This window comes from Chionomys nivalis, chromosome X, assembly GCF_950005125.1.
Source record: "Chionomys nivalis chromosome X, mChiNiv1.1, whole genome shotgun sequence".
Lineage (NCBI taxonomy): Eukaryota > Metazoa > Chordata > Mammalia > Rodentia > Cricetidae > Chionomys > Chionomys nivalis.
The window spans coordinates 77,276,012-77,302,705 of NC_080112.1; the positions used below are offsets into that span (position 1 = coordinate 77,276,012).

Genomic DNA, 26,694 nt, shown 5'->3' on the forward strand with positions numbered 1-26,694 from the left:
AGCTGTCTTCCCCGTGACTGAATAACCCACCAATACTTTAACAATTATTTCATGGAAAATCTAAGCTTGCAGTTCAACAGTTGAAATTGAAATTCTGTGAAGGTCTTTCATTCTTAAACTGGTTATTGGGATATTATAAGTTAATTCTAATTCCATCCTATTGTTACTGGATTTAAATTGACTTTGAAAGACTTTTGACTAAGCATATCAAAGGAGAACAGAAGAAAATTTCCTAAGATGTACAAATGTCACCAGCTTAAATTTGGTTTGCAAGAGTCCAAGAGTGACTGATTTCCTACTTCTGTTGAAAAGTGAGTGCATGATCAAGTGACAGCCACAAAAGCAAACATGTCACATTTGTAGACAAAAGTATTCTTTGAAAATAATACTGATAGTCTCTTCTGGACACAAACAGTGTTGTTTTTACTTTAAGGAAAAGCAAAACCCAACTCAGGAAGATATTTCAGAAGGCACTAAAGCCAATTACTTAATAGTTCAACACTTTATTTTTTTCACCACATTGTTGGAAGCAAAGACTCCATGTGCTGATGGTAACTCTCTAGTCCTTATACTGTTTCCAGATTGTGAGAATTTGAAGAGGGTATGGGGGGAGGGTATGTAGGTCCTGCAGAGGCAGGACTAGAAGGCACAGATTGGCTCTAATCTTTGATTGTGATGTTTGGGATACTCTTGAGCCCCTCCCCCCACACTAATAAAAAGAGGTTCTGTGGTCACATCTACCTACACTGCCAGTTGAAGGCTCTAACTATGTAGCTGAGAAAGCTTGCACTCTCTTCTGTGTTTCCAGTGGTGTCACTGGAGAGAAAAAAAAATCCTAGATATATTTATCTGAGTCTGGTTAAGTAATATTTGCTCTTTCTTGGAAAAGTGGCCCCTCGTGGGCAATTATTTCACATGTCTTAGCGTTTTACAATTTAATGCAAAACAGTAACCTTGTGTCTCCTTCTCTTCTTTCCTCCCGCCTATATGGAGCCCCATTCCCACCAACCCCCAGTCTCTCCTCCCTACCAGACTCTAAAGTGTCACTCACACACTCACAGCTCTTTTTTTTTTTTTTTTTTACGTTTCAACAGCTTCCAAAACAAACAGTGGAGGTTGTGACCGGCTGGGTATTCACTCAGTTGGATGCAACAGTATCTCCCAATCGCTTTGGCGTGAGCCGCCATTGGTGTCAGGTCTGTTCCCTAAAGGGTCAGCATTTGCCAAATTCTGGGATCTGGCAGGTCCCAAAATCAAGGATTTGAGAACTGATGGTACACACACGTTCACTGAGAGGAGGGAAAACTAAAAAGGAAGAAAGACTATACCTCGTAGGATTTTGACTCATTTAATCTTCCTTCTCTTTTATTTTGTCTAATTAAATAAAAATATATTCATAACAGAGGGGGATTATTTTTTCTGTTATAGTGCGGATCCAAAAATTGGTTTTCAGATTTAAGACTTCTTTTCTGTGAGCTTTTCCTCCCTTGCCTCTCATCTGCGCCCTCCCTCTCCCCCCTCCCTCCTTCCCCAGCTCAGGTTGAAACTTTGCAGCGCACAATCACTTCTTCCCCTCCAGGGATGGCTCTGAGCTCTCGAGCGCACGCCTTCTCGGTGGAGGCCTTGATGGGGAGACCCAGCAAAAGAAAATCTCAAGACTCAAGAGAGGAGATGCAGCTTGAGCTGCGGAATGAACAGTGCATACAGGAAGAGGAGGAGGTACCCAGCACCGCTTCTGGGGACTGTGAGCAACCGGGTGAGTACACTGAAGCAGCCCGGTCACCCCGTGCGCTTCACCGGTGCGCTTCACCCGAGCCCTTCACCCGCACTGGCTGGATTGGATCTTCTTCGCCTGGTTCACTGCGCTGTGGCAAGGATGTCGTGGGTCAGCCCTGCAGGTCAGGTTGTGGATTGCGGAACACCGTTAGCCACCTGACTTGAGTACAAATTTTAGAGCGTCTGAATCGCACTGGAAATGCCCTGGTTTGTTTGCAATGAAAAGGAGGGTCCCGCTTACTTTTAGAGGAATGAGTCACACACCCCTTACAACATCCTAAGAGCCAGACCTGGCTGTTCCTCTCAGTAGGAAGCAGGGTGTTCCCCTAATTCCCAAGAATATCTAGCTTCGGATTCAATTCATAGAAGGTTAGGGGTGAGAGAATTTTAAGGGTCCCACTTTTCGTGGGATACAAATTGGGTTTTGTGGGGGAAACTTATGCATCAGACTCTGGAGTTTCTGGGGGGGAGGACAAGGTCTATCAGTTCAAAGATAGTCTCCTAACAAAAGGATGTGTGCAGCCTGCCAAACTCTCAAACTCCATGTCTGGCAGAAAAGCGACGCAAGGCGGAATCTTCAAAATCTGCTTTATCCGACTGCTCTGGCGGCGAGGGCAACGGCCAGGAAAGTGTGCAAGAAAAAAATACTATCCAAGTGGAGCTTCAGGGATCTGATCTCTGGAAAAGATTCCACGACATCGGGACTGAGATGATCATTACCAAGGCCGGCAGGTTCGCCTGGGGCAGTGATTTTGCCGAATCACACACAGTAGGCACTTAAGGAGGAGAACCCAGTTTTGTAACGTGAAACTCCTCCCTCTCCCCACTCTTTGGCAGACCTTAGAAAGCCACAAACTACTCAGTCTGTTGTTCTGGGAAGTACCTAGTTACATTAAATCCTCTATTCATATTTTCTGATAACATCCTTACTCCAAGGACTCACTCTTTCAACTCCTGCCTTTGCACTGTATGCAAAAATCTAGACCTGCACAGACAAAAGGGTCAGATGTGTCTCCAACTTCTTACCGCTGTAACCAGCCGCTCAGTTCAAGCCAAGCAAACAGCAGCAGACAGTTCCCTATCCACTGTTCTCCAGCACACCATCCCTGGCTCAGATCACTGGAAAGTGCCCTTTCCATCTGGTGTGGGACAGTCTCTTAATTAGTCTTCCCAATTTCAACACTTGCAAATCTACCTCACATATCCTTCTACTAAAAGTACAGGAAAGGAGAGAAGCTTTCCCTGTCCTACTTGCTCTCTTATGATTTTAAATGTCGTATGGGAGGTCATGGATGAGGGCTTTTCATTAAGACAGTCTGCACCACTAGGAAATCTTGGACTTTTAAATCAACCATCTTTCTCTTATGTAACAAATGCTACTTTCTGAACATGTCATGGAAAGGGAACAGCATCTTCCTTCAAAGTATCTCGAATATCTCCTACGTCCGGTTCTATTTCCCATTCAAACCCCTATATTTTTCCCCACAGGCGTATGTTTCCTTCTGTTCGGATCAAGGTGAAAGGGATGGATCCAGCAAAGCAATACTATGTGATTTTGGATGTGGTACCAGTGGATTCCAAACGATATAGGTAACTTGGTAGATATGGTCCAAACAGGATGAAGACACAGATTCAAAGCATCAGTGCTTCAGCCTGACACCTGACAGCAGGAATTGAACAAAAGTATGCCTGGTGAGGAGATAGGATTGTTCATCCTTGGACTCAGAGAGCTGAATTTTCTCATTTGAATCTGAGTTCAGGTGAAGGAAGAGTAGGTCTTTCCTACTCCCTCTTCATGGAAGTTGGTGTCAAAGGACTCCTTATTGCGCCCTAAGCCTACCCACTGTTTGTGCCTTAGATGAGTAAAGTGTGGGTGCTTGGCATCCTCAGGCAAGAAGTTTGAAAAAAATTAGAGAGACATGCCTTAGGCTTCAGGTGGCTTCTGGAAATAGGCTATAATCTGGGCAGGTTCACAAATGATGTCATGATTTGCCCAAATCTACTGGCAGGGTCTTAGGATCAGGGCTGTTGTTTTGCCCATATGGTGTCCCTTTTTAAGATGTATGCCTGAAGGAATAGCCAGATTCAGACAGTGTCAGGATTCTTTTATTCTTTTTTTTTTTCCCTAAAAGACCTGGAGAAGGCTGTGCTAAAGGCGCACAAATTATTCTTAAGATAAGAACCTTTTGAGCTAGAAGTCCAGAAGCACTGCCCTGCTGGTGCTTTTACTGGGAGCTCTGGAAGTGAAGGGGAGGGTCCTGAGAAAGCAGTCCGAAGCGGGCGAGTGCAGGCAACCCAGGGGTGTCTATGGTGCCTGCTAGGAAAGAACAACAGATCAACTACTATAGCTGCTTTCCAAGGCTAGAAAGTGGTTGGAACCTCTTCAACCGGGCTAGACAGAGAAGCAGCTGCTTGCTTTTTTCGTTGCACTGAGGCTGTTTGGGGGGAACGCTGAGTAAAACGTCGGTTTGAAATCGGAAACAGTTTGGAAAACCAGCCAGCCAGGAGGCAGCGCGGGGAGGAGTTCCTTTGGAGTTTTCTGGTGTGCAGTCGTTCCTAGCAAGAAAGGGCTTTCACTGAAACTATTAAGCTCTGTTTTGTTCACCGTGGTTCTTGCTTGTTTGTCATTTGTGGATTTTTTTAGGCATCGCTGCAGTGGGGAAAATGAATCAAACTGATTTCTGTTCCACTTTCTGTGAGGAAATAGCAGACTCAGATATCCCATGCTGTTTTTACTCACCCAGACACTTCATTGCATTTGGTGGCATATGCTTGTTTACTGTTTGTTTGTTTGTTGCCTTTGAAGATGAAGTTGGATCTTCTGTTTAATTGCTAGTCTTTGGAATAAACGTTTTAATCTTTGGTGAAGCCTCTAATCCCTTGACTTTGTGCTGGCTGAGCCTAAAGCCACACCCTGCTGTTTTTTATTCCCTCAGGTATGTGTATCACAGCTCACAGTGGATGGTAGCTGGGAATACAGACCATTCGGGCATCACTCCCAGATTCTACATCCACCCGGACTCCCCTTGCTCCGGCGAAACCTGGATGCGGCAAATCATCTCCTTTGATCGAGTGAAACTTACCAACAATGAGACGGATGACAAGGGCCATGTAAGTGAGCACAATCTTTCTCCTGGAGAAGGTAGGTGCCAAGGCTCTGGCCAGAGGTAGTACTCAAGAGGTCATTCTTCTTTGTAAGTGTTGAATGTTTTGGGAACCAAGCTCCTGGATTTAAATGTCAGAGATCACAAAGGGCTCATGAAGCTCTGCCACCAAAGAGTGCTGGACTCTTGAAATGATTGCAGGAAGCTCCAGGGCCCAAAGACCCCAAAGAAGAGACCAGTTTAAGCTACAGAGAGTGCCCTAGAGTTGAGAGTAGGAGGGAACACTTCATAGTACTGTCAGGCATCCCTTCCCCAGCAACACTGCGGTCTTTCTCCTTTCTTGGAGTTCACATCGGTTTCAGGGGTGTCTTTGAAATGGTTTGGTGTGAGGAGATGCAAGGCAGCAAATGAGAATCCAGACTGTAAATGTCCACAACTTGCTGCCATGGGAGTCAGTTCCTGCTCGTTTTCAGGTTTCCTGGATCTTGAGGCTTCTCCCTAGGTACACTCCTGCCTGGGCCCTGCCAACCTAGTCTTGTGCCAGTCACAAAAGGAGAGAAGGAAACTACGAGGAGGATTAGGAGGTGGAAAATATCAGGTTTCTGGGCACATTTGGGACCATCAGTTACTGCCCAGAGAATTTATATCAGATGATCAGGTACTCATGACATGTCCAAATCACGTGGTCATACGCATTTGGAAGCAGGAAAGGCCCCAATCTGGCTATGAAATTGGCTACATGGTGTCAGTATTGCTGTGGTGCCTTCCTCTGGAAAGCCTTCAGCCAGGGGGGGATCAAAACTCTCAACAAAGTCCTGATTTGTGGTTATCTGAGCCTTCCTGAATACTGCCATCTAGGTTTTTTGACTGGAATGTCTTCATTGGGGGTTATCATAAACAGGGGGTGATGTTGGGGAGAAGTAGGTGTTTCAGATGGCACCTAACCATTTCTTTCTTAGATCATTTTGCAGTCTATGCATAAGTACAAACCCCGTGTACATGTGATGGAGCAGGACAGCGGGATTGACCTGTCCTTGATTCAGTCCCTTCCTACTGAAAGAGTCAAAACATTCTCCTTTAGAGAAACTGAATTCACTACTGTGACAGCTTACCAAAACCAGCAGGTAAAGCAGTCTAGAATCCGGGAAGTGGGAGTGGCCCCAGTAGTGTATTGGGATAGAATATGGGACAGCATCGTATGGTTTATGTTTTAAACAGTGGAGGGGGAAAAAGTCGTGGTTTTACTTCATTATCAAGTGACATTTGATAGAAAGTTGTATGATTCTTTTGTTAAAGAGGAGATTATAGCAGAAGGAACCAGTAGGCAAAGGAGACAATCATCTTAAATTTGACTTAGCTGTCTGCTCGCATTTATTTCCACATTATAATGGCAGCATTGTTGTTGCGAACATAGACTGGACTTTTCTCTATGTCTTTCTTTTGAATTCATAGATTACCAAACTGAAAATAGACAGGAATCCTTTTGCCAAAGGATTTAGAGATCCTGGGAGAAACAGGTATGTAAAACAGCATTCTAATTTAATAATTGTGTAGCCTCTTAAATAACTACTAGAAATCATAGGTAAGTAGAATTGCAATCATACAGAGTAGCTCTTTAATGAGTATTATAGATAATATAACTGTGGATGAGTGTTGAGTATTATAGATAAGATAACCGTGGAGGAGATACTCAGAAGCTTCCACCTTTATGGATAGTAGGTGGCAGGAAAAGAAACTGTGTGAGTAGATCCCAAGCCATGACTTTTTCTACTGTACCTCCTGGCCAGGGTTAAGAAATTGTGTAGTATAGATTTATGGAATTTACAGAAATGTACTCAAATCCTAGCTTTGAGTGAAAATAATAGTTCAGATGATTGCTCATAAAATAGGACAGGTTTATATGAATCATTCTATTCACTAAGTGTTTTCTGGAGTTGCTGAAAATAACTATCTTCTTTTAGGGGCGTACTGGATGGGTTTTTAGAGACTTACCCATGGAGGCCTTCTTTCACTATGGATTTTAAATCCTTTGTTGCAGACACACAAAGTAAGGAAACCATTAACTTTTGGCTTTATTTTTACATATTAATACAGTAATAGCAGTCATATTCTTGTACTGACTACTACACAAAGAGATATGTGTATGCTAAAAAAATATGTGTTCACAACCAATATGTATTTACCCTGTGGGGAAGTAAGAAGGAAAAACAGAGAAAAACTGGCATCTACGGGAGATAATAAAGTTATGTTGCTGTTGGATATATTGCTTATCGAGCTTATTGAATTATCTTACTCTCTTATCATGATGTCATGCATGGATTTCACAGTATCTCATTCTTTTACATAAAGAATTGTGCCTCTGGCCCATTTGTGGCCTAATTTGAAAATATATTAGCTGTATAGGTTATTTTTTGTTTATCTTTATCATATACTGAGTGATTTCATTTTTTAACCTTTTTTTAGTTCTAGTTTACCTTCTTATTGCATGAGAAGTAAATATAAAAAAGTATGAAAGAGAACCCTAAATTATCACATCTACTTTATTGTCATGTATGTGTTTCTCTTATTTTCACATTATTTAAAAAGTCACTGAACATACAATACAAGGTAACATCATATTGTAGAATTTATAGAATGTAATGTAAAGTGATAATGATAATGTAGTGGAGCTGGGAAGAAATAAACACAAGTATAAGATTACAAATTCTTATATAGGGTGTGTTATATTACTATTTGAAGGGAAACAGAAAATAAAAGATGAATACTACAAACAGAAAGTAGTAATTAAGAAATTATGATTAATAAACCAAGAAAGGAACTGTCAGCATGCAAAACCACAAAATGAACTAAATATAGCATGGATGTGGTGCAATTTGTCTACTTTTAAATATATTTTTACTTACACATAAAATTGAGTGTATCCATCATGTACCATGTGATGTTTTTATTCATGTATGCATTAAAGAAGTTTACATTCACTCAGTTACGTTTATCTCCTCAAGCATTTGGTACCTTTATATATGAAAACTTTCAAAGTCTACCATAGTGTTTTCAAAAGTATAACATATTATTGGTAACTATAGTCTCCCTACAGTAATACAGATGAACTTCTAGCTTGTGTCTCACTATAACTTGGAAGCCACTGATTTGGCATTTCTCCAACCCTAGTTAACCCCCATTTCTTTCAGTATCTGGTAGCCATTATAATGTTCTCAGTTGTCCTAAGGCCACCTTTTATAGTTCACATATGAGTGAAACCATACAGCTCTTGCCCTTGTGCATCACAACCAATTTAATTGTGATAAGTCATTAAAAATATTTGTAATGTGTTTCTTCTCAGGTAGTACATTGCCTGATAAATGCATCATCATCATCATAGTTGGATTATGCATGTGTTTCAGTGAAATAATCCATAGCTTTATTTCTGAAATATCAAACTATAAATAGAATATTTTATTTATAAACAACATAAAACTTTTTCCATTCTTCTTTCCCCCTTTAAACATGTTTGTCTTTGGACATTTCCTTATCATTACTTTTATGGAGCAAGACATCAACATTACACTTAAGTTTTACATGGTGCCATAACAAGTAATTGCAATGTGAAGAAATGAAGTATCATCATTTGTTGAAATGATGTGCTTTAAGGCATTGCATAGAAGATTATGAACAATTGTTTTACTAGAATAATTCAACTGACAACAATAGGCGACATGCATTTAAAATATCCAAATAACCTAATTTCAAAAGGGACAAAAGTGACCATTCATTGATCACTTAAAATAGTTAATTTCATCATTTACAGTGTGAAGAGTGCATTCATATGGGAGAGGAACAATCATTTCAAAAATAACTTCTGATTGTTTTATTACAGATATTTGTCACTCTGCTGATAAAATATTACTATATATTTATCTTTACATACACCCAAGAAAAATAACAAAATTATCAATAAAATCTCCCAAATTCATCAAGTATAGTCAAACATAATGGATTGAATTAAAATATTTATAAAAATAAAGCTCAAAGGCTAGGTTGTCCTGTACTCCTAATTTTATTATCTGTTAAACCAGTGGTTCTTAACCTTTCTAATGTTCAATCCTTTAATAGAGTTCCTCGTGCTGTGGTGACCTCCCCAACCATAAAATTATTTAATTGCAACTTCATAACTGTAACTCTGTGACTGTTGTAAATTATAATGTAAATATCTGATAAGTTTCTACCAAATGGGCACTACTCACAGCTTGAGAACCACTATGTTAAACAATAAAAGACTTTGGATGTCATAGAGTAAACACTTTCCTTCTCACTCTGATGTTTCTAAATTTGAAACACTGCCTCCAATTCTTGATAGAAAAGAACAGTGGAAATCTTGAAATCTATGACTTTCACATAAGACAAAATGTTAATGATCGTTAATTTTTCATCAATAAAATTATTTTCATATTTATTTGATTTTTACACTGAAAAGATCTGTAAAATCCCAAACAACAAATTATGTTGTTTAATTTGCAGTTTTTAAAAAAAGGTTAATTTTTGTTCGTAATATGTTATTGGTTGAGTTACAGATGGGGCTTCTTTAACTGTTGGGTAAAATGTCAAGGCCTGGAGTAGAGTCAATGCTCAGTGTGCGATGCACTGCAGTATGTAGCAGTAGCAGGACTGCCAGCAATGGAGCTACCATATTCAGAGTCAGTACAAGGAACAAAAGTATTTTTCCCAAGCTTAAAGAACCATTAACATGCAAAGAAAACCACTCCAAGAATGGGGCAGAGAGGGCAATAAATAGATATGTTTACTGGTTCACCAGGAAAATTGGGTTCATTATTCATTGACTGACTTGTCTTTCACAGGTGGAAGCAGTGGCTCATCTCCAGTGACCTCTAGTGGAGGAGCTCCCTCTCCTTTGAACACCTTACTTTCTCCTTCTTGTTCTCCACCTACACCTTCATTTCACATACACCCGAGCTCCTTTGGAATGACCTATTCAGACACATACCTGCAAAATATAAACCTCCCCTTCTGCTACAAGATTTGTTCAACTAATTTTTGGCGGCCACAACCTTTCGTCTTACCTACTTCTGAAAGGCTACCAAGCCTCAACACTTCTCAGTCTTTACCCCGATTCATGATGGAAGTGCCCATGGTATCCTCCAGGGGCATCATCAATTCAAACAGTGGCTTACATGAAGATTGCAATGGGCAGTGTCTACAAGCATCTCATTCTGCCAATCAAATGCTATATGGATTACAGAATCCTGGAAACATTTTCCAACCAAACCTCATTGCCCAAGAAACACTCAGTTGCCCTTTTCATCCTTCCCATGGTTGTTATAGGTACAACTTATCCATGACATCTAGACTCGAAAATGCTACCAAACATCTCAGTGAAAATGACAACAGCCAGATTTCTTTTGCCGAAGGCAGATGTGATCATTCACATTGGTATCCAGCAGTCAATCAATGCCTTTAATGGGACAACGATCTCATTTTAGGACATTCACATGTAAGCACCTATTTTCTTTATTTTTAATAAAAGAAAGGGCAATGTCTCTTAAAACTTCCTAAATGAACAGTCTTGTTTGTTTTGCATTTGAAGTAGCTTAACAAATGTTTACAAGAATCTCTCTATAATGCCATCTATGACCTGTAAGAATATGACATTATAATAGCCTTGGTTCTCAAGTAACTTACTTAATAAATATTATTTGATGAGATAAGCCATCAGTGATAATTAATGACAGGAGATTATCTCCAGTCACAACATTGTCAACACGCCATACATCTGTTTTACCTATTAAACGAAAACAAAATCAAGATGGATATAATTTGTGTAAAAACAATAAAAGTATTTCGATCTTATCTATAAAGTTTGGCTACACTATAAATATCTACCAAGATAGTGTGGTAAACAACTGAATCATTTGTTTGATTTTTATTTTGTTGATGAAAGAAATCGTAATTGCAGTCTTAAGGTGTAGACAGGGACACAAGTTTCCAAGTATTGTTTTCAACTAATCTGTGTAGCCTGAATAATATTTAATGCTGAAGGGGATGCAAAGATCAAATGACACGTAAAGCATTCCAAATAACTTCAATCTTGTTTTCTTTTATTTTTGGATGTTTTACATATGAAGTATGCTAATGCATTCCTCTAAAAAGTCCATTTATTCTACATATTAAAACATATGATTTTTGTCCTCAAAAAAGGGGAGGAAACAGATTTGAGTCCATAGATATGAAAGTAGCATTACATTGGTAGAATTATTTCTCATTTTCACATCTTGTGTGCTAGCCATGGTAAATGAGATGGATAAAAGTAAAAAGAAAACTTCGTTTTAGCTTTTGAAAATCAATGAGATGTTGGCATTTACAGCAATAGTTGCAGTCATTTTATTAAGCCAAGGTCCTTTAATTACAGCAATATGACTTGACTTTTCCTATAACTAACCAACCTGCCAACACTTTTCCTTGTTTTTCTAAAACACAGCAGGAATATGATATACTTATTATCATATTGACCAAAATAGTCATTCCATCCTAAATATTCCTTATAAATGTACCTTCCTATATAGTATTTGCCCCTGGCTTCCAGAAATATAGATAGAACAGTATATGGTTGCAAAGACTAAATATTCTAATGAAGAGAACATATTATTTGCAGTTTACAGTAATGGGATATCTATTGTAAAAGTCTCTGAGGCATGAAACATGTACTATACAAGTTTATTAAGGAAGGGATTAAAGAATCAAGTACACCTTTATGCTTATCCTACAATAGGAACTCTGTAGGCAAACTTTAGTAAAGTAAATTATGGATTTAATGTAACTGATTTATCAAATTATAATGAAACTCTTTGATAGCTTATATGTGGTTTCTTCATTAAGTGACAACAAAACGTTATTTAACTGACAATCTCTGAGTTGTTTTTTAATTATTATATAAGAGAATACAATAATTTAATAACTATTCCAGGGTATATATACCAATGCTTTAAATGTCTGACTTTTTATGTGTTGCAGTCATAAATATAAGCATATGCAATTACACCATCAATACTTAATAGAGGGAAAATTTTAAATGCTAGTGTTTGATATTTATCTTATGTTATTTCATCAAAAATTCATAAATTGTGCCTTCACACTTTTACTTATAGTAAATGAGGGAAAGTCTTCATAAAAAATTCCACTTGGAAGAAATCTCCGTCAAATAGCCCTTTCCCTTTAAATAAACTGTTCATCTATAGAAATCTGTTAACGTTTCAAGCTTCTGCATATAAATGTTTAATGTTTAATGCCCTTGCTATCAGCTCCTAAATGGATGGTACAGAATTTAAGAAAGTTGATACATTGTAACTATAGTTACAGAACAACAACAAAAATCTATCTGTTCACATTTAACTGCCTTGCTTTTAAAAACTTTCAAAAGCATCTGGATAGACAAAGTGAGAAGCTGTTAGCAAATAAAAGTGGTCACATGATACTGCATAAGTTCAAACTTCTAGTAATTAAAACTTCTGTCTCCACCTGGTTTGAACATACATACGTACATACATACATACATGCATGCATACATACATACACATACACACATATGCACCCCCTCCTCTTTTAAAAGAAAACAACAGACTATATTTCGATATCTGATTTTTAACTTGACCTGGTATGTAACTTTCCCAACTAAATCTAGAGAAAATAAAACTTGCATCAATTTTGTAAAATTTGCACATTGAGTCAGGAAATAATGGAATGCTATTTTATCCTTGTATCCTCTGTCAAGCTTAGACATGTAGTCACATTCCCTGGTCAGGAAAATATTTTGTGGAATAGTCAAGCTTAAATCAATTCCAAAAGTGGAACTTGGTTGAAGTTCTAAGTGGACAGTTTTCTATATTACATTGATTATTACATTTTAAATATTAATATAAAACTTTAGGTAACATGATTTATAACATCAATATCTTTACTATTTCTTTTCACTGTTGGGTGCCTAAACTCTATGGATATTATACTTTTATAACTTTAACTTTATAGCATTTTAAGTTACATTCTTTTAGAATCTTCAAGTTAACTAATGTCATTGCTTCTATTTAGTGTGCTTTGAGAAAGAAGAGGCTTCTTCAAAACTCCCAAGCTGTGTCAAGAGATGTTTCACATTGCTTTCAGGCATGCGTTCTCCATATGGTCTGGGAATGAACATGATTTCATTCTCCTTTGAGGGTGAAGTATGTTTGTGGCAGGCAAAGAAACGAACTATTAGTCTCAGCAAGTGATGACTCAATGAAGAATCAGTCTTTGACCCATCAGCATCTCATGTGCTGACAGCATGACAAGGGTGCCAACAATGCATGAAGACAAGCATCTGCACTGGACATTATGGAAACTTTTCTTTAAGTTCTCCTAACCATTTCTATTCTTGCACCTTAGGGAAAATGAAGGCACACAAAGCAGGTAGCCAGAATGTAGCTGAAATAAATGTGTTGTTTAAATACTAAAATCTATTTTGCAAAAGTTTATATGCATGCTAATAACTAATTTAGTATGTTTCAAGTAATAGAACTGTAAATATATATAGATGTATAAAGTAAGAGCATTTTTTTTTTACATTTCTGCCTCCTTATTTAACCTCACTAACAAGTTTTTATTGTATGTATATGGTTTTATAAATTAAAGATGTCACTCTAGTATGTATATTTATGCACTTAACCCATGTGTGTATGTGTATAATCTCCAATGAGATATTTAGCTTTCCTTAAAATGTTTTACACTGTGTTTTTTCTCTCAGTCTTAAAGAGATGCTGTATAGAAAATCTACTCATTAGATACTTACATATGCTATTAATTATGTATACTTAAGTGGAGATATATATATTTAAATATTATTAGAAATGTTTAATTGCATATGCTACACTTTGATAATTGAATTGACAGGGCATAAGTACAATTTCTTATTTTAATTTAAAGTTATGTTGACTTTGTGGTGAAAAATATTCAACCAGCCAAAATAACAATCAATAACTCCTAGTATACAGCAACAGTTTACCAGTGTATTTCATCTGAACTTAACATGACTATTGGAACAGTTAAAAACAAAGCAATTGTATAGATAGTTTGGGCACCGGTGGCAGTTGTTTTGATATAACTACCTTGATATACATTTAATCTCCTTAGATTTGATCTGCAATTAAATGTTATTTTGTGTTAAATTTATATAAATAAACATGGTTTAAATGACAACATAAAACAGAATGAATAGATAACATAGAACATTTGAAACATATCCCATATTAAAACTATTTACACATGTGGAACTGGCCAAATTTGACATGTTGTTTCAATAAAATATTGAGAGTAAACAAGCGAGTATCATTTCCTCTCAAGGTTTCAAATGTTCATGTTTACAAATTTGTCCTGCACATTAATATGTAAACTTGCATTACAGTGAGCAGATGTATAGGAAAATGTTATAGTGTCTTTGTATTAAGTTCAAATGCCTACACATGTTTATTGGCTAATTTTTAACTGCTTGAAAGAGCTACAATCATTAAAGTTAAACATAATAGAAAATTCCGAACATATAATACAATGCATACCATTAAACACTGTAGTCAAATATTATTTTGTTGTTATTGTTAAACATAAAAGAGTTTTGACTTTGATTTATATCACATTCTTATGCACATGGTGATATAATGTAATATTTTAGTTATAAAATATGTAATTAACAACTTAAAACCTTACTGATATGAAAAGGAATATAATTATGAGTTTGTGTTAGATAAAATTTGATGTCTTTGTTTTTATTAGATATATAATTTAGTCTTTCCTTCTTATGGTCATTTGTTAATGTAGTGCTTTAGTACTTAACTTTTATTTACATTTTACCTGGAATTTTCATATTTCATTTATAACAAAGATTTTGTGACCTTCTAACCAATTAAACTCACTAGTCTTCTTTCTTGCTGAATTTTATAAATCTTTGGAGAGAATGTTGTCATAGCAACAACACACATAATGCTACTTATAGATCTTGCTTTTAAAAAAAGCAACAAAAATCAATGTTGAAATTACAAAACTTTGCGTTGCAACCACACAAATGGTATTTTCATTTAATTAAAGGAAATCATGCACAGGCCAAAGAGTGTTCATATGACTAAGAGTTGCATTTTGCAAATCAGGGCTGATTTGTCTTTAATTCCTGATAGTAGACAGAGAGAGAACTGTTTGGCCAAATGGTCGCCACTTTGTGACCTGCCACAATGTTTCTCTCTCTGTAACTAGTGAGGAAAAACTGGATGCAGTCACATCAGAAGAGGATCCGTGGGCCCAAGTTCCATACATATGAGATTAAAAGGGAGATTAATCTGGTATTTGCACACAAATGTTGCAACCAATTTCAGCAGGTGTGAGGAAGCAAAGCAGTTGCCCTGAGCCCTGAGCCCTGAGTTTACAGTGGGTAGTGAGAATTGTCACCCCAACTTATGCTAACAAGTGCCTGAGGCCACACACACACACACACACACAAAACTTCAGTTTATTACTATATGCACTTTTCCTACTAAGCCATGAATAAAGGAGGAATGGGATGTTTTTGAGTAGAATTTATTTTTTCAACTACACACACACACATAATTATATATACTGAAACTTGAAAAACCACAAAAGGCAAAAACAAAATGGTGAAGAATCACAAATAGTTTGTAGTTTGACTTACAGACTGTGAGTATCTTCACATGCCAGACAGTTTTATGTAGGTGAGGTCATACAATGTTAACGATGATTCTCACACATAAGGTCCCCCAAACTAGGAGTAAATACCAAAATCTGTTAAACCTCTCTCACTGTAACTACCTGATTTGGTTAGTTCTGGCCTTTCTAAGAGGTTTTTTTTTTTTTTTTTTTTTTTTTTTTTTTTTTTTTTTTTTTTTTTAGTTTTTCGAGACAGGGTTTCTCTGTGGTTTTGGAGCCTGTCCTGGAACTAGCTCTTGTAGACCAGGCTGGTCTCGAACTCACAGAGATCCACCTGCCTCTGCCTCCCAAGTGCTGGGATTAAAGGCATGCGCCACCACCGCCCAGCCTCTAAGAGGTTTTTTATGACTTTTACTAATATTTTCCTATTTCGTTGGAAAGTATATTTTGTTTTTTTCCCTTTTTTGATTTTTTGTTCTGCTTTTGATGCATGTAACTGTACTTGTTTAAGGCACACACTGTGCTGTTGTGATGGTTGTATACCACATCGGGTTAATTTCCATATCTATCACCTTAAATATTTTTCCATTTCTTTGGGAGAAAGAAGATTTGAAATCTCTTCTATCTATTTTGGGTGTGGTTCATTATTGTTAATTGGAGTCATGGTTCTATATAGAGAGCATCAAGACTTAGTCTACCTAACCGAAGCTTTGTATACATTGACACCCCTGTCCTGATCCTTTGAAATCTCCTGACTTACCAGTCCCTGGTAGGTGTATTTTCATTCTTCATATCATGAGAATAACTTTTAAAACTCTAACATATTATTTTCCTTTATTTGCATGTATTCTCTCATTTAATATTTTCCAGGCAGTACAGACATTTTAGTGATATTAACTCTAACAATCCATGCTCAGGGGATATTTTCTATTTGTTTGTATCATCTTCAATTTTATCCCCTCAATGTTTTATTGTTTTCATTAAAAAAAAAATCTTTCATTTCTTTGGTAAAGCTTTTTCTAAGCATTTTTGTGGCCTTTTTCCAGACAAGGTCTCGCGCTTTAGCCTAGGCTGCCTGAAACTCATTATGTAGCTCAGTCTGGTCTTGAACTGGTCATACCTCAACATTTTAAGTGCTGGGACTGAACACATAAGGCATCTTACTGCCTCTGTAGTTATTGTAAATGAAAATGAATTTATGATTTAGTTCGCAAAGTTTGTCATTGACACATGGAAAGCTATTTGCATTTATGGTTTTTGTATCTTTCAACTTCACAGTATATGTTCCTAAGTTCTTACAGATTTTTAGGTGGTTTTTAGGTTTTTCTCTGTGTGAGACTACTTCTAAGTTAATATTGATCAACATCTGCAACTTCTCAGTTATTCAGCACTGTGCACAGTTAGACAAATATGAAATCAAATTGCTCATCAACAGATGAATTTCTAGAGATGATATGGTATATGTACACAGAAAAGAATACTATTTATCCTAAAAATAATTAGAATTTCAAGAGGCATTGCATTAATCTTCATGAACCTAGACTGTGACAAATTTGACTTTTTATTTTCCAATTTAAATAGTTTAAATTTCTTTTGTCATAATTCTGACTAAGAATTCTGGTTATATGTTAAATGGTTGTGATAAATTAAGTACCTGGATTTGTCCCTATCTTAAATGAAAATCTTTTATCTTTCCCCCCATTTAGTATGAAATTCACTCCCGTTATGATGTTGATTTTTTTCTGATTCATTGAGTCTTTGTCATAGAGATATCGAGTTGCTGAAAGCCATTCTATCAAGAACTCTTTTTCCTTCCCTTTGTTAATTTGACCTATTTTGTTTATTGATTTAAGTATGTTAAACTGCACTCACATCTATAGGATGAATTCTACTAGATTATGCCAGCAGATTCCTTTAATATTCTTCTTGAAATGATATACTATTGTTTTCATGGAAGGTTTTGCACATACACATGCACACACACGTGCACACACACACTGATTTGCACTTTTCCTTTTCTATTTGTTGCTTTTCTGACTTAGGTATGTGGGTTGCTGGCTGGTCTTACTTTGGGTTTGAAAGATTCACTTCCTTTACATGTTCTTTAGTTTAGTTTTGTTTTGTTTCCGTAGCTTAAAACGAAATGTATTAATTATTCTTATTTTTTTTTTTGTAGAATTCAACAGTGTGGCTGCCATTTCTGGACTTTTCTTTGATGAAAGAATTTATTGATTGATTGATTGATTGATTGATTGATTGATTTCTTAAAGATTTCTGCCTCTTCCCCGCCACCCGCCTCCCATTTCCCTCCCCCTCCCCTGATCAAGTCTCCCTCCCTCGTTAGCCCAAAGAGCAATCAGGGTTCCCTGTCCTGTGGGAAGTCCAAGGACCACCCACCTCCATCCAGGTCTTGTAAGGTGAGCATCCAAACTGCCTAGGCTCCCACAAAGCCAGTACGTGCAGTAGGATCAAAAACCCATTGCCATTGTTTTGAGTTCTCAGTAGTCCTCATTGTCCGCTATGTTCAGCGAGACCGGTTTTATCCCATGCTTTTTCAGACCCAGGCCAGCTGGCCTTGGTGAGTTCCTGATAGAACATCCCCATTGTCTCAGTGTGTGGGTGCACCCCCGCGGTCCTGAGTTCCTTGCTCGTGCTCTCTCTCCTTCTGCTCCTGATTTGGACCTTGGGGTATCAGTCCAGTGCTCCAATGTGGGTCTCTGTCTCTGTCTCCTTTCATCGCCTGATGAAGGTTAATATTCAGGAGGATGCTTATATGTTTTTCTTTAAAAGCTGCTTTAATCTCATTATTAGTGTTGGTATATTTTCAAATATTTCTTGAGTAAATTTTGTTGGTTTGTATATACATAGGATTTTATTCATTTTATTACAAATTTTCAACAATTATAGTCGAGCTATAAGTTTCTCATTATAATTTTTGTTTTTTATTGATTTTTCTTTTATTGAAAATACACCTTTTCATACAATATATTCTGATTGCCGTTTCCCCTCCCCCAACTCCTCTGAGATCATCCCCATCTACCCTTCCACCCAAATCCATACCCTTTCTGTCTCTCCTTAGAAAACAAACAGGCATATAAAGAATAATAATAGAATTAGAAGGATAATACAAAAACAAACTAAATAGGATAAAATAAACAAACAAGATAAAAGCCAAAGAAAAAACACAAGAAACACATATAGACACAGAAACTCGCACTTCTTCATACACATGGGAATCTCATAAAACCCCAAACAGAAGCCATAACATACACACAAAGTGTTCTGACAAAATATTATAAGACAAAGAACCTCCGAAGAAGCAATTAAGTTTGTTTTGTATTGGCCTTCTGCTGGGCATGGGGCCTGACCTCAAGAATGGTTTGTAACCTCTGAGATAGTTTCTGGTTTAGGGATGGGGTTTGGGTCTACTTGTCTCAGGGCTGTGACTTTATCTGGCACTGACCCATGCAGGCCCTGTGCAAGCTGTCGTAGTCTCTAGGAGTTAATACTTGCATAGGTTCAGATGTGCTTAGAAGGCCTTGTTTTCTTGGGGAAATTCCATTCCCTTTTACACTTAGAATCTTTGTGCATCTTCTTTCACAGAATTCCCTGAATCTTGAGGGGAGGGATTTGATGGAGGCAACCCATTTAGGGCTGAGTGTTTGAAGATCTCTCTCTCTCTCTCTCTCTCTCTCTCTCTCTCTCTCTCTTTTTCTCCGAATTGTACTGCTGTGGGTCTCTGTATTTATTCTTATTCACTGTAGGAGGAAGCTTCTCTGATGATGGCTGAACAAGACCCTCATCTATGAGTGTTGAAGAATGTTGCTACAAGAACTGTAGTATTTGGTTTCCCCCTAGGTCCAGGGCCCATCTAGTCTCTGGTTGTGGCTACCTAAGCAGTGTTGAGAAAGGGTTCCATTTCACGGAGGGGGCATAAATCCAATCAGATTCTGCTTGGTTGGTTAGTCCCACAAGCTTTGTGCCTCTGCTGCACTAGCGCACCTGGCAGGCAGATCACCAATGTAGACTGAAGAATTTGTAAGTGAGTTGGTGTTATGTTTAAACATTATGGGAGGCAAGGGATGTGGCTCAGTCAGTAAAGTATCCACCAAGTAAGCAAAATTACTAGAGTTTGGATCCACGGCAGCACCCACTTTAGAAAAGCTAGGCACAACAACATGCACCTGCAATCCCAGTGCAGGGAAGGCAGAGGCAGGGGGATCCCAATGTCTAACTAGTCAGGCAACCAAACCAATCAAAAAGCTCCAGATTCACTGAGATCCTCTTTCTCTATCACGTATGTGATGGAGAGGGATGGAGGGAGACAGCTAGTATCACACACATACACACACACACGTACACACATGCTCATACACAGTTTTGAAAAATTATTTTTGAACTTGATGTATTATCTGTCCTAAATAATGTCGTGAGTTGCTGTTAAGAAGAATGTGCCAAGCCGGGCCGTGGTGGCGCACGCCTTTAATCTCAGCACTCAGGAGGCAGAGGCAGGCGGATCTCTGTGAGTTCGAGACCAGCCTGGTCTACAAGAGCTAGTTCCAGGACAGGCTCCAAAACCACAGAGAAACCCTGTCTCGAAAAACCAAAAAAAAAAAAAAAAAAAAAAGAAGAAGAAGAATGTGCCAGCAGTAGATGGCCCACAGAAAAGAAACTCAACAGAATCTTTGGACATTGTGTCATGAGGTCATGTCAGGGCTTTTGCTGTTTTTCTTCTTTTTTATTTTAAACTTTTTAATTTTTTTGACCCAAACAGCAAGCTGGTGTAGCCATTTTAATATCTGCCAGTATGGACTTCATACAAAAACTAATCAGAATCAATAGAGGATACCACATACTCATCAAAGGAAAAATCCACCAAGAGGGTATTACAATTTTTAACATCTATGCACTAAACACAAGGGCACTCAAGTTCATAGAAGAGAGCACTGCTACAGCTTAGATCACATACTGGCCCTTACACACTGATAGTGATTTCATTCATTCATTCATTCATTCATTCATTTATTTATTTATTTATTTATTAAAGATTTCTGCCTCCTCCCCGCCACCGCCTCCCATTTCCCTCCCCCTCCCCCAATCAACTCCCCCTCCCTCAGCAGTCCGAAGAGCAGTCAGGGTTCCTTGCCCTGTGGGAAGTCCAAGGATCTCCCCCCTCCATCCAGGTCTAGTAAGGTGAGCATCCAAACAGCCTAGGCTCCCACAAAGCCAGTACATGCAGTTGGATCAAAGCAGAAGGAGAGAGAGCACGAGCAAGGAACTCAGGACCGTGAGGGGTGCACCCACACACTGAGACAATGGGGATGGTCTATCGGGAACTCACCAGGGTCAGCTGGCCCGGGTCTAAAAAAAGCATGGGATAAAACCGGACTCGCTGAACATAGCCGACAATGAGGGCTGCTGAGAAGTTAAAAACTTTTTAATTTTTAATTTTAACTTTATCTCCTCTCTTTTTTATTTATCCTACATGTCCTTTGCATATATATTATGGCTTCTGATTTTGTGTTTTTAATGGGATTCCTGAGTGTGAAAACAAGGGGTCTCTGTGTCTGTTCCTTGTGTCTTTTCATGGGTTCTTTTCTTCTGTTTGTTTTGTCCTATTTCAGTTTGTTTTAGTTTTATCTTATGTTTTGTTTTACCATTAGTCTTTAGAGGCTTGTTTTTTATTTTTGTTATGCTTTTTTTTGTTTGTTTGTTTTTCAAGACAGGATTTCTCTGCATAACAGTCCTGGCTGTCCTGGACCTCGCTCAGAAGAGCAGGCTGGCCTTGAACTCACAAAGATCCACCTGCCTCTGCCTCTCAAGTACTGGGATTAAAGGCTTGTGCAGCCACTGCCTGTTTTCCAATGAGACAAGAAAGGGTGGATCCATATGGGAGGAGAAGCAGTGAGAAACTGGGAGGAGTAGAGGGAGGGGAAACTGCAATTACAATATATTACACGAAAAAAAAACTATTTTCAATAAAAGAAAACAATTACCCAGAAGCAAATACTACCACCATCTGTCTCTGGTCCCTTTTATCTTCTTAAGCATGTGTTCTAAGCCTTTAATACTCATCCATAACATTTTTCTTTCCTTATAGCTGAATCTAATCTTTTGCATAGGATAACAGATTTTCCAGGGGCATAATTTCCCATGACAGGAAAATTGTAAATTATGTAACTTAATGAACTTCCATAAAATTATTGAACATAAAAAAGAAGAATACAAATTTTTTAACTGTCAGGCAGAATGTAAGTTTCTATTTGATCTAATTTTAAATTTACTTTAAATATAATGCTTTCTATGTGGTTTTCTGTTTGAAGTATCCGTTGCTGAAAGTAGGATGGTAAAGTCACTTACTAGAATTGTTTTTGTTTCTCTCTTCCTCTAGATTTATTGATGTCTACTATATGTATGTAGAGGCTCTGGGGATGGGAGATATGCATTTATGACTTAAAGTTTTCTTATATTGACCCCACTTACATAGTGGCATTGTCTCTCTCTGTCTGTCTGCCTGCTCGCCTGTCTGTCTATTTGTCTCTCTCTCTCTCTCTGTTTCTCTCATATATATATATATATATATATATATATACATACACATATGTATATAATGTATATTAACTTAAAATCTATTTTATTTCTAAATAGTTCTGCTTTCTTTTTGCTTTCATTTGTAAGGACTATCTTTTTCCATCCATTCATTTCAATCTATTCATGTCTAATTTGGTGAAGTGAGTTCCTTGTAGATAGCATATACTTGAATCTTATTTTGCTTATTCATTCATGTATTTTTCAAAATTGTTACTATGTAGCATTTGTACTCATATATAGTGGACAATATTCTTTTGTTGATGCTTATTTGGGATGTCAAATGATCAAACCAGAGAAACTAACACTATATTTTTAGATTCATCTTTTCAAATATAATTATTTTTATGTTCTAAAACCCTTCAAACTATTCTCTAATTGTGTATTTCAATTGGCTAATTAAACCTGCTTAAATTCAAACTATTAACTCCTAAAGTATTGGTATTTCTATGTTGTTTACTTCCTGGTTCTTTTGTAGATATTTTATTTTTCCAATATTAGAGTCACTCTTTCAAAATTTATGAAAACTTATAAATCCATTTTAGATTTTGAAACAGTTTTTCTGTGTCGATCCTTATGATCAGATGGTTTTTCTCCTTCACTTTTTTGTGTGCATAGATATGTTAATTGATTTTGAAGTTTTGAGCTTTGTGCAATAAAGTCCACATTATCTCACTTATTAATTTTGTGTAAAATTGATACGATTTATATCATTTCCTTGTGACTTTAAACAAGTAATATCAAGTCATATAGTTCAAATTGTTTGTATTATCATTGTCTTGTTTTAGTAACAGGAAAAATCTACCTTTATGGAGTGAATTGAGAAATATTCATCTTCTGTCTTGTGGCAAACTATAAAAAATTTGTGTGGACACTCTTAAGGGTAGGCTCCATATCTAGGAGTAGATGGCCAACAAAAAACAAACTCAGTGGCATCTTTGCAGATTCTTGGTCTCATGGTATTTTATCAGGACATATTTTCTTTTGATCTTAAAGGTACTTTGCATATGTATTATGGCTTCTGGCTTTGTGTTTTCATGGGATTCCTGTATGTATGAATGTATGTATGTTGTGCCTATGTCTCTGTGTCTATATGTGTTTCTTGTGCTTCTTCTTTGGCTCTTTTTTCCATTTGTTATTTTGTCCTATTTGGCTTGTATTTGTTTTACCTTTTATTTCATTTTATTATTGTTCTTTGCATGCCTGTTTGTTTTCTAAGGAGAGACAGAAAGGGTATGGTTTTGCCTGGGAGGGAAGGTGGGAAGGATCTCAGAGGAGTTGGGGAAGTGAAAATCATAATCAATATATTTAATGAAAAAATCCATTTTCAATAAAAGTAGAAGAGAAGGTTTTAAAATTAAAATTTATGTTGATTTTTTACATACTTGGTAGTATTTATCAATAAAAACATTTGTATGTATATATTTTTGAGAACTATTCTTCAATTTTAGATTATTAAATTAAAAGTAGCATATCACAAAATACATCTATAAAGTTATATACCTTAAAATAGTTGCTTTTATTGTTGCTGTCATCGAAATACCTAAAATTAACCAACATGAGAGGGTAACAGTTCATTTTGGGTGAAGATAAAAGAGAATACAGTTCATCATGTGAGGAATGCATGGCAGCTGAAGTGTGAGCTTGCTGGTCTTTTGCATCAAAAGTCAGAAATCAGAGAGAGATGAATGCTGATGCTCAGCTTGCCTTGCTCTTTTTATTCAGTACAGTGTCCAGTCAATGGGCTGTTTCCATCCACCGCTCTGCCTTAGTTAAACCTCACTGAAAACACTCTTATCTAAAACACCTAGAAGTGCATCTCCTAGGTGATCCTCAGTCCAGTATTACTCACAGTCATGATTACTACCACCTACCTTAAGTAGCTTTAATTCCATTTATGAATTTAGGGAACCACTGTCACTAGGGTTTTTTTAATTTTTAAAACAATCTTATTTTACATACCAATTCCAGTTCCCATTCCCTCCCCTCTTCCCATGTCCTCCACCCCAACCTCATCCACTCACCCTCATCCCAGAGAGGGTAAGGCCTCCCATGGAGAGTCAATAAAGTCTATCACATCACTTGAGGCAGGAACAAGATCCTCTCCCCTGAATCTAAGCTGAGTAAAGTATCCCTAGGGATAAATATTGGTTTCACTGCCAGTGGCCCCACACACTGCCCATGCCACACAACTGTTACCCACATTCAGAGGGCCTAGTTCAGTCTTATGCTGGTTCCCTAGCTGTCAGTCCAAGGTCAGTGAACTCCCCCTAGCTGGAGTCAGCTGTTTCTGTGGGCATCCCCATCATAATCTTGATTCCTTTGCTCATAATAACACTCTTCCATCTCTATGACTGGACTCGAGGAATTAGCCCCAGTTCTTAGATGTAGATCTCTGCATCTGCTCTCATCAGTTACTGGATGAAGGTTCTACGATGACAATTAAGGTAGTCATCAATCTGATTACAGGGGAAGGACAATTTAGGTACCTTCTCCATTATTGCTGGAATTCTTAGCTGGGGTCATCCTTGTGGTTTCCTGGGAAAACAGGCGTTAAGGAAACTCCCAGGAAACCACAAGGATGACCCCAGCTAAGAATCTAGTGGAGAGGGTAAAGATCAAAACAGAGAATTCTCAACAGATGAATCTCTAATGACTGAAAGGCACTTAAGGAACTGCTCAACATCCTTAGCCATCAGGGAAATGAAACTCAAAATGACTCTGAGATACCATCTTACACCAGTCAGAATGGCTAAGATCAAAAACACTGATGACAGCATATGTTGGAGAGGATGTGGGGTAAGGAGAACACTACTCCATTGCTGGGGGGAGTGCAAACTTGTACAGCCACTTTGGACATCAGTATGGCATTTATCAAAAAATTTGGAATTAACCTTCCTCAAGACCCAGCAATATCACTGCTGGGTATATACCCCAAAGATGCAGATCCATACCACAAAGACATCTATTCAACTATGTTCATAGCAGCATTATTTGTAATAGCCAGAACGTGGAAACATCCTTGATGCCCCTCAACTGAAGAATAGATAAAAAAATGTGATACTTTCACACAATGGAATACTACTCAGCTGTCACTAGGTTTTAATGACATTTCATTGACCATGTAGGAATCAAGTACCAATCATCACTCAAATTACCAATTCTTTTTTCCTATGGATTTAACAAGTTTGTACATTATAAGCGGGATGATGCAGTCCATTATGTTTTGTGACTAGATTCTGTACCATGCCAGTATATTGTTCTTATGGCTGAAAAGTGCTCTATTATATGGATATATTACATCTATTTCCTTAGTCAGTAGTAAATGAATAGATCGTTTTCTACTTTTCAGCTACTGTGAATAATGTTGTTGAAAATATTGATGTACAAGTTATTTTGTTAATATATCTGTCAATTCTCTTGGATATATATCTAGGGATAGCATTTCCGGGTAGGTAGCACAATAAGTGTATTCTTGACCATTTGAGAAACAATAAAGTAGTTTTCAAAATGACCACACTAATTTCATTGCCTTCCAGTGCATGCAAATTACATAGATTTCAATTTCTTCAATCCTTGTCAGCAGTTGGTTTTGCCCATCTTGTTTAGTTCGATCATCCTGATTGGAATGTGATATTAAAGTATCACATTATACCTGTCATTAACATTTTCCTAATGACTAATGATGCTGAGAATATTTTAATGACTGTGTAGCTATAGCATAGCTTGAATTTACACATTAACTTGATAAACAACATATCAGTTTATGAAAAATCATATGGATATTTGGAAAGAGTTATGTACATGATCAATTTCCTAAGCATTCCAATTTTCTAGCATTATAAAGCTTTCCAAGCCCTGAGCACATAATTACTTTGCAGATGATTTAAGTTAAAGTCAAGATTGATGGGCTTTCTTTTCCTGACTAATATATTGGTGAGAAGTCATGAAGGTTGGTGGCTTCCTTCTTCTGCCAGTAAGAATTATATTTCATTGACCACCTGTTTTGGATTAAAGAAGTTCTTTCTACAAATTGATTCTTGATTACAATTACTTACAAAGCTTGAAAGGGTTGTTAAACCCTTTTTACATGACTTTTCATATGATAATAAAGTTTTTTCTTTTATTCTAATGTGAGATGCTACATTGACTTATTTTCATAGCTTAATATGTTCTTCTATTCCATTCCTCAAGTAATACTACATGTTTATTGTGTACAATACCTTGTAAATGGTGATGAGTTATTTTATTAGCATATTTGAGGAGAAAGTTTTTATTGATTTTTATCTACATTTATGATGGGCACTGACCTGTTTCTTTTACTTTGTTGGCTGTGACATTTTATTATATTACATATATTATATTATAATTATGCAGCCTTCACAGAGTGAGTTGGAAAATGTTCCTTCTGTTTTATATTATTAGTTAAGAATGTTATTTCTTTTTAAATATTTGCAGAAACATTCAATTTAAAATATTTAAGTCTAAGCTTTTGTGTGTATGTTATTTTATCACTTCTTACATTATTATTATTATT

The 26,694-nt window shown here is 37.1% G+C and overlaps 1 protein-coding gene across 1 annotated transcript; it reads left to right on the top strand.

Annotated features, from left to right (window-relative positions):
• The first annotated feature begins 1,572 nt into the window (after positions 1 to 1,572).
• Tbx22 (T-box transcription factor 22) lies at positions 1,573 to 10,353 on the top strand. The gene is made up of 8 exons (XM_057760355.1): positions 1,573 to 1,756; positions 2,331 to 2,508; positions 3,265 to 3,366; positions 4,713 to 4,887; positions 5,840 to 6,004; positions 6,333 to 6,397; positions 6,842 to 6,927; positions 9,734 to 10,353. The coding sequence occupies exons 1-8, from the start codon at positions 1,582 to 1,584 to the stop codon at positions 10,351 to 10,353; spliced, it is 1,566 nt and encodes a 521-aa protein (XP_057616338.1). The 5' UTR covers positions 1,573 to 1,581.
• Positions 10,354 to 26,694: the final 16,341 nt, after the last annotated feature.